We start from the raw sequence: 9,603 nt of genomic DNA on the forward strand, positions 1-9,603 counted from the left end.
AAAGATTTTTTTTTAAATAACAAAAATCATATTATCTAACAATGATTAATCTTTACTACCTTAAACCAATGAAAACAAATTTTAAACTATACAGTTTATTCTAAAAATTAAACAAAAAATAATGTTTAATTATTTACTCGATAATATAAATCTATGAAGCGAAAAGTTTAATTTTTTAAAAAATTTCTAAATTTGTGAAATGTTACAATATCTTTGAATATGACAATAAAACAATATTTTACTAATATTTATATATATAGTTACGATTTTAATAATGAAATAATAATCCGAAAATATATATATATATATAAGAAGATACAAATACATGTGAAAGTTTGAAACAATCTATTCAATGAAAAAAATATACAGTAAACTTATTATGTTTTAAAAACTGATAGACACATATATATTATAATATATATCAATTTAGAATTGAAAACAAAATATTTATTCAAAAATAAATGAAAACAAAAACTCGCGCGGTCGAGATCTAGTTGGGTTAATTAAGAGGAAACATATCTTAATTAGGGGAAGGAAGAGACCGTGTCTTGAGACACGTGTTGTGTTGTGGGTGTTTAGAAGCAAACCCGTCTCTCTCCCTTCTTCGATTTCGTCGACGACTCCTACTGCGATCTCCTCACAGAGCCGGCGATGGAGTCCAGCGTGTCGTAATAATAAGCTTCTGATGATTTTCTACAGGCTTTGCCTCTTCTTTTTTAGCCTGATTCTGATCCTCTCCCTATATGTTTGGTAAGATTACACTTGAAAGATACATCAAAGCAAAAGGGAAAGTAGACTCTCTTGAAAGATTAGTGTCTAGTTCTCATGATTTTACGATAATCCTTTGGGAACCACCCGTTAGCTTACAAGGGAAAGGTTACAAGAATTGGTGAAGGCATATGAAGCAGCACCAAAAATTGTCAGGTACGTTCTTTTAAGTAGTTTTGCGGCATAACTTCTAACAAGACGTTTCAAGCATCACTACCACTATGTTCGTTTCTACATCCTCATAGACTTTGTCTTCGATCGTTTCCTTTAGAAACTTGTATGTTTTTGTAAGTACTAGTATTCACATGTCTTAAAAACTTGTATAAATGAAACTAGTATTACTTAATAAAAAGTTTAAGTTTAATAAGAAAAATCAAAATAAAATTGGTGTTTAATTAAAAAAATTTTTTTTCTAAGAACCTTTAAATAAGAAATTTGCAATGGAGCACGTCAATTTGCGGATCTTTTAATCCAGTCTCTTAGTTCACTTTTACAACTAAAAAGTATTAAAAAAAAAGACTCATTTAGAATCTCTAGGATAATGGTGATCTTGATGATCAGAAACAAGCAGCTAGACATTTCATGGGTCTATACAAAACATATACACATTCATGTCCCTCTTACCAGCTTTTTAAATAAACAATTATTGAGCCGCAAACCCCACAAATACCGACTCTTCTATAAAACATACAAGTTAACAAAATTTAGCCTAAAGTAAAATTAGTAGCTACCGAAATAGTGACAGGTAACTTCAAACTACCACATTCATTAGTAATTTTATTCCAGACATAAATAATACAAATATCTCCGGTTCACCGACATTCTCCTATCTAATAGTCTAGCTAGTTGGTTTGCCTGATTTTCGTGTTATTCCTTCCTTTAGCAAAGAGTTACTAGGTTTAACTCTCCATTTTTATAATCCTCTTTAAAGTAAAGACCAAGGATGGATTATAAACTAGTGTATCAAATTTACTCATCCTCTAAATATGGTAAATAAAAATGTTGACAAAAAGGTAAATTTACGATTTTATTTTATACAAATTGTTGTTCCCATGTGAGATGATTGTGAGAAGTGAGCTGGACTTTGTACAAATTGGTGAAAAATATATAAACACCCACCCAATACGCATATATTATGCTAATTTGGGTGGACCATTTAATTGTATTAGATAAATCAAAGGAAAGTTTATTTTTTTCTAATTTCTCGAAAAAGATTTGATTTAATTAGGAAGCAAAAGGAGCTCTATGAGGAGTGCCTTTACGTCGCCTAGAATTAGAAGTATGAGTTGGAGGATGCGTGCCTTTGTGCGTTTCTTGTTGTCTTTCTTTACGCAATCTCTCTTCTTCCTCTTCCTTATTCTTCCTCATTCCTTCAGCCTTACATTTTTATGATCATATTATACATTTACCTTATTCAAAATGTAACGTATACATATGTATCTTAAGATACGTTGTCTAATATGCTCAATCAATTAATTTACCACACCAGTAATTAAACGTTATATCATATCTCATTCCCGACTCAACAAAGAAATTTTAAAACATTAGTAGTTGTATTCTAGTTGGTAGAGTGTCAGTTACATTTTTTGATTCTGTATTGGCCTCTAGAGACGCAAAAAAAATGATAACTATGCATCCCGTTTTTTATAGATGTGACAATTGATAGGTTTTCCGGTTCATGATTTACCCGGTTATAAAATAAGATTTGTGAATATACAGCAAATTGTTGGTAAACATACCTTGCAACCCAAGGAACAGAAGCGAGCTGGATCAAGAAGCGTTCTGCAACAAGTCTCGCAGAAGTAGGAAATGATTTTGGTGGTGGATGACGTGGCGCCATGAGAAGAATTCTTAGGCTGAGGTCTCTCGTTCAAGAAGAGAACCCTCGCGCTATTGATGACATAATTTTGTACTCCTCTTATGTCCAATGCCTTCTCTATCTCCGATACTCTAACCACATTATGATACGACGATCTTCTTATCTGTAGAATCATCGTTAGCTCAATGATTAAAAAACAATGCTGAAGGTTGAATAGTGATATATGTATGCTGTATGCAATGTGGTGAACCTGAAGGACGGGATGATCAATGTGGAGGGAGGTTCGGCAGTAGATGCAAAACGCAGCGTTTTGACAAGAGAGACAGAACATGTTGCATTCATTTCGTGGTGTCTCGCAGTGTCGAGGACAAATGTTGAAGTAGTTTGTTCTTAAGAGAGCTTCCAGCCATTTCGGCTCCATTTTATCTCTCCTGTTTACGTTATTCAAATAAAAAATGGGTTAAAAATTAAAAGGGAAGATCCAGACAACATTCTATGAACAATGTAATAACGAAGAACATATATATACTCGTGCCATTTGAATTACCTTAAGGAAGATGATCAGGAGATAATAAAAGAGGGAGAGGGAGAGAGAGAAAGAGAGATGGTAGATTAACTGTTTTAGAGACAAGAGCAGGAAAATCAGATTTTAAGACTAAAAGAGAGAAAAAGATATAATTTTATAATATTATTGGTAAATGAAGATTTTTTTTATTTCTTCTTATTTAGGAGTGGCAGATATTCTGCATCTTTTGCTTATTTATATTTATACATATATATATATATTTAAAACTAGTAGTTTTTGGGGAGAGGAGAGAAAGGATAGAGACTATTTTAGGTTAAAGTTGATTTTAAACAGTTGGATTGAAACATTACGATATGAGTCTAATGCCATGCTTAAAAAATTATCTCTTCTTTCCACAAAAATGATATACATGTAACATTTTTAGTTAAATAAGATAGTTCATTTAATTCAGAAAAGATCAAATTTTGTCCCAAATTGGACTTTTGCAATAACTAGTTTTAATATAGAACTAAATTTCACTACAAAATATTATAATGATATTACAGAAAGCTTAATATATAAATAAGTAGATAACTAAAAAGCAATAAACTAAAAACTAACATAGATATAGATAACAAAATCATGATTATTATATGACAAATTTAAGAACTTTTGATAGTAAGTTTTAGAAGTTTATATAAAATTTAAAAATTTATTTAAATGATGCAGTATTGCAGTGATAAGGATTTATTACAAATAAACAACTATATAAATTATATATACAAAAGATGAACATATCTCTCTAATTATTCAAAGTATACTTCAAAGTTTATGTTCTGAGAATTTTATAAATTAAGGTTTCCACCACCAAGTTTCAAAATTCCGATGTAAGAATATTGGACTTCTTTTTAACTGGGGATCTATCCATTCACCTTCTTATAGATTCTTGGGTATGTTCATCAACATCATTTAGTATCAGAGTTCTTTTGCCTATTTTCGATTGATATTTCTATTGGATTTTATACTAGGACTACCTGGATTGGAGAGAAAGATATAGATTGTTTAATTTCTTTGGATACATTTAATCTTGGTTCTAAACGTATCAGAGAAAGATGGAGTTCGGCTTTTGGAGATTACATGTATCCGAAGACCAAACTTTTCTTTTAGATACATGTAATATCCATTAGAAAACTGTCTAACTTATACAATCAAATCTTTTTTTTGTTATTGATTCTTGTTTCGTTCTTAGTAAATTTATTGATCTTTTGGAATATCATGTATGTACTGATCACAATTGAAGTATGTAATATTTACATATTCATTCCAGCTTATCAAAATGTTTTCCATTCTTGTCTACGATACTTGAGCTAGTTTCACGAAGTATTTACCAACGTAACTTAGTAGGGGTTATTGGTTGGTGTATTTTGATGGATTTGAAAATCCAAACTAAATTTAGTGTTATTGGTTCTATGATTTTAAAATATGTATTGAAATCATGTGTTATTGGTTTAATGATTTATAAATTCTAATTCAAATAAGTGTTATTCAATCATACAGATTTACTAATAGATTTGATTTCATAATGGATTTAAATGGATTTGCATGGATTCTTTGTTAAAAATACAAAGACTCAAATCTGAGGGAAAACTTCTGGATTTGTAAGTACTAATTCGAGAGAATTTGAAAATTTGTATATTTTACTTGGATTTATAAATATTATATGGATTTCTAAATCAATCAAAATATATAAACCAATAACACTATGTTTTATTTTCTTTCACGGATAAGTTATTCCACATGAAACTAGGTTTCAAAGCCCATTTGAAATGTACTTAAGTTTTACGGTAAAATTATTTCAAGTAGGTTTACGGTAGAGAGTAGTATAATCTTAATTAAGTACTTAAAGAAATGGATTTTCATGAAAGTAGCGAAGAAAAAGGTATCGCAACTCTAGTGCAATTCTTTCGCAAATTTTGCGAGAAAAAACTGTCATTGTAATTTTGTGAGGGATTTGCAACGGAACCCTAATATATAAATCTCTTGAAATTTTTCGAAGGATAAGTGGACTCACAAATGTAACAAACTTATTTTGAGGGTTTTTTTAGAGAGTTTCTCTGTTACTCGCCCCTAAGAAAGCCGACGCAATATTGCAATCCCATTTTTCCCTTGCAAATCGGCTGTTGTCTTGTAGTGACATCATATTACTTCGTTATATTATTAAATTATTTGCTTCGTGCAAAAAAAAAAATTATTTGCTTCATGTACGTATTGATAAATCTTATGTGTATCCTTAGCCGATTATTGCAAATATACAAAAAAATCACAATGATAGTAAAGTTCATATCAAATGGATAATTGTTACACTACAAGTTTACAGAAGTAAAGGTAAATTAAATGGATTAATTGTTTGTTATAATGTAAATATTATTTAAATTCATGAAGTAAAACGTTAGGTTATAGAACATTTGTAGGAAGCATGAATGACAAAAATTACACTTTAGATAAGAAATGTGAGTTGATAAAAAAAAAAAGATAAGAAATGTGATAAGCAACATACCCGAACTCAAATTATTTACCCTTAAGAGTATTCTTAAAGTATTTACCCTTTTTCATACATATGGATACTAACTTCCATTAGATTTAAGGTTTCCAACATGCATTTCCAAGTTGTTAAATAAGTTTGCAACCAACTTTAACATCAACTAGATCTCGATCCGCACAACCGCGCAGATTTTATTTTCATTTATTTTTATATAAATATTTTGTTTTCAATTATAAATTGGTATATATTATAATATATATGTGTCTATCAATTTTTAAAACATAATAAGTTTACGGTATATTTTTTCATTGAATAGATTGTTTCAAACTTTCACATATATTTGTATCTTCTTATATATATATATATATAAATTCGGATTATTATTTCATTATTAAAATAGTAACTATATATATAAAGATTAGTAAAATATTGTTTTATTGTCATATTCAAAGATATTGTAACATTTCACAAATTTAAATTTTTTTTAAAAAATGAAACTTTTCACTTCATAGATTTATATTATCGAATAAATAATTAAACATTTAGTTTTTGTTTAATTTTTAAAATAAACTATATAGTTTAAAATTTGTTTTCATTGGTTTAAGATAGTAAAGATTAATCATTGTTAGATAATCTGTTTTTTGTTATTTAAAAAAAAAAATCTTTATAATTTTAAAAGTTAACATCGACAAATATTTAAATATTTAATTTATTGAGGTATAGTATTACAACATTAAGTTAAATCTATTTAATTTATACTATCTATAAATTCAATGGATCATCTATTGCTTAAATCCAATTATTGATAGTCCAATAAAAATTTCTGGTAGACCCAAAATTTAAATGATAAGATTCGAGATTAAATGTAACATGAATTTCTAGGAATATGTCCATTAGATCCATTTTTAAAAAAAATCACACATGAATTAAAGTTGTAACTTCTGTTTTAATATATAAGATTTTTATTTGCTACGAGGTTTTATTCATCTAAATTTTTCCATATATTCAAACAAATGTGTGTTACTGTTAACCAACATATCAGAACTAAATGATCAATTAAAAGTTCAAGCAGTATAATCAGTTCAAATTGAAGAAAAAATGATAGATAACAAATCATCATCATCAATTTACAAATTTCATTGAAATCCTTAAACCTAACTAAATATCTACTTAGACATGAGAAAACCACATAAAGATGAAAGCGATAGAGATCCTTAGAGCATGATTAATGGGGGTTTTTAGGATGAGGTTCTTAGCGGAATATAAAAACTCATCTCTTAACTTTTAACTAAAAAAAACTAATAACTGCCTCTTAAATATACTATGGCAAGAACCTCACTTTAAAAACCCTCTGTTAATCATGTTCTGCAGCACTTTGAACCAGGCCTGACCGGGAACGTCACCGCCTTAGAGGACGACGGAGGAACCGTTGTGATCTGGACTTTCTCTTCTCACGTACGCACGTCGCTAAAGACGAAGAAGCAACATCCGATGGAGAAGATGAACTCGGATTCCGATCTCCTGAAACGACAGGAGTGTTGGGAGAGTAGTATACAGAGGGGAGTGAGGAGACTTTATTTTAAAGGAGCTAAGAAACGATTGATGAGTCAATTTTCACAATTTTAAACAATAATAATTAAAAACATCATGCGAGGTGATGATTATGCCTAGGATGTGACTGGTTTTCCCGCTACCATCCGCAAATACAGTTTTTGTGGTTGGTAGCGGTTGTTGTCATTTTGCAACAATCGCTTAAATCGTTCCAAACTGTTTCAAACCGCTCCAATCCTCATAAATTTAAAAGCTGGTTCCAGCTAGCGTTTGCGGTTGCGGAAGGATATTTTTTTTCTTTTTTTTAAAAAAATAATATAAATCCAAAAATAAAAATAAAAATAAAAATTTTAAATACAAAAATAAAAATATTGGTAGCGGTTGTTGCCATTTTGCAACAATCGCTTAAACCGTTTCAAACCGCTCCAAACCTCATAAATTTAAAAACTGGTTCCATCTAGCGTTTGCCGTTGCGGAATGATATTTTTTTTCTTTTTTTAAAAAATAATATAAATACAAAAATAAAAATAAAAATAAAAATTTTAAATACAAAAATAAAAATAAAAATATATCTATTATATTTTAATTAATATTATAAATTTTTAAAATAAAAATATTTTCTATAATTGTTAAAAATTTAAAACCATAATTTTCTAAATATAATTTTTATATTTATTATAATATTATGATTTTTGATATTTTTATAATTATATAAATTGTTAATATTGTTAATTTATTATTTAACTGCTGCTGCATTTGGTAGTTAACTAGTCATAAGTATTCTGCAAACGCAACATTTTCTAATCGCAGAACCAGTCGTACAAATCTCTTAAAACAGCTAGAAACCGCAACTACCGCTTCCACAAACTTCCGCAACCGCTGCGTTTGAACCGGTCAAACCCTTAGTCGTAATTTCTTCTACTTTCTCGTGGGTCCTTCGTAATTAACTGTTAACAACTATTCCATAATTGCTATTCAACCCCTATCGTTAATTCATACCAGCTCTACTCTTTCCTAATTTGTTACTATTACATATACCCAAAAAAGAGATGCATTTTGTACGTTTTTCCTCTATATGTGAATAAGAATGAATGCAGACCTTATTCATTGTTTAAAATATAAGGGAAATTTTTTTTTTTTAGGCCAAAAAAATGATAACTATGTCCTATTAGGCTAATTTCTTTTTTTTTGTACTACTTTTTCTTCTGATACTCTTTAGTATTTTCAAAAATAAATCAAATAAATAGTTTTACAAAAAAAAAAATCAAAAAATAGTAACTACTGATGAAATACATATATTAACTTATTGGTGTTTTTTTTATAATTCTAAAAATATTTAAATCGTAATTTCATATTTTGTTCTACAAAAAGTAGAATTGACATTCTACAAAGTATAAAATGTAATCCACTTTTTTCATTGAATCTAATATGTTTAGAATACGTGATCTACGTAAATAATAGTAATCTTAAAATATTTGGAAACACACATTTCGCGCTTAACCTATTGAGAAAAAGACAAAAATAGCATTAAATCAAGTTTTTGTTTCCAAACTAGCACTCAAAGTCAAAAGTCACAAAAATAACACTTAATGTTTTATCAAAAGTCACAAACTTAGGGTTTAGAGTTAAAGGGTGGGGTTTAGGATTTAGGGTTTAGGATTTAGGGTTTAGGGTTTAGGGTTTAGAGTTTAGGGTTTAGAGTTTAGGATTTAGGGTTTAGAGTTGAGAAATGAGGTTTTGGGGATAAGATTTCAAATTTTGAAAAATAAAAAAATTAAAATTTTGAAAAGATAAAATGCTATTTTGGTAATTTTAGTTTTTGAGTGTTATTTTTGTGATATAAACTTAGAAATGTGCTATTTTGAAGATTTGCCCTAACCTGTTGTTCTAAAATATGTATCATTATAAGCTTCCGCCATCTTTGCTTCAATAAGAATAAGCAGTGGTTTGTTATTATTATTTGTAAAACATAATGTCTGATATTTGTTTTAAAATCTAAGTGTTTATTAGTAAAATTGAACTTGAACGTTTGGTGTTACAGAACTATTAATAAAATTTAACTTGAACGTTTGGTGCACAAAGTTTATCTTTAATGTTCCAATATTGAGTGATTATCAGTGTAAAGACTTATAAATGTCTTAATCATGTTATTGTTGTGAATTATTCTCCGATGAGATTTATATGTAGAAAAATGTTTATATATATTATCTCTATATATATAAATACGTTGGTATCTCTTCTGCTTTGCCACGTAGAAAGTCGTTCGCTGCAGAGGCGACATGTGTCTGTCACAACATTATTTGGGTTTCAGACTTATAAATTTTGGGCTTTATACACCTCTAATTTTTCAAGTCCGGTAACCCACAAAGTCCACCTCTGAACCAGCAGCCGTAATCAATTATATATAGATAGATAACA

At 28.9% G+C, this 9,603-nt stretch overlaps 1 protein-coding gene across 1 annotated transcript; it reads right to left on the reverse strand.

Annotated features, from left to right (window-relative positions):
* Positions 1-1,792: 1,792 nt before the first annotated feature.
* On the reverse strand, positions 1,793-3,219 carry LOC106340979 (uncharacterized protein At3g50808-like). The gene is made up of 4 exons (XM_013779798.1): positions 3,135-3,219; positions 2,838-3,018; positions 2,508-2,750; positions 1,793-2,145 (listed from the first exon to the last, which is right to left on the reverse strand). The coding sequence occupies exons 2-4, from the start codon at positions 3,006-3,008 to the stop codon at positions 1,993-1,995; spliced, it is 567 nt and encodes a 188-aa protein (XP_013635252.1). The 5' UTR covers positions 3,009-3,018; positions 3,135-3,219; the 3' UTR covers positions 1,793-1,992.
* Positions 3,220-9,603: the final 6,384 nt, after the last annotated feature.

The sequence above is a fragment of the Brassica oleracea genome, chromosome C4 (genome assembly GCF_000695525.1).
Source record: "Brassica oleracea var. oleracea cultivar TO1000 chromosome C4, BOL, whole genome shotgun sequence".
Lineage (NCBI taxonomy): Eukaryota > Viridiplantae > Streptophyta > Magnoliopsida > Brassicales > Brassicaceae > Brassica > Brassica oleracea.

Excerpts from the sequence above, each read along its gene's own strand:
- LOC106340979 (XM_013779798.1), bottom strand. The coding sequence starts at position 3,008 with ATGGAGCCGAAATGGCTGGAAGCTCTCTTAAGAACAAACTACTTCAAC. Across the intron at positions 2,751-2,837 it reads TTGATCATCCCGTCCTTCAG|ATAAGAAGATCGTCGTATCA; the intron begins GTTCACCACATT and ends ATGATTCTACAG. Across the intron at positions 2,146-2,507 it reads TCTGTTCCTTGGGTTGCAAG|GCTGAAGGAATGAGGAAGAA; the intron begins GTATGTTTACCA and ends TAAAAATGTAAG.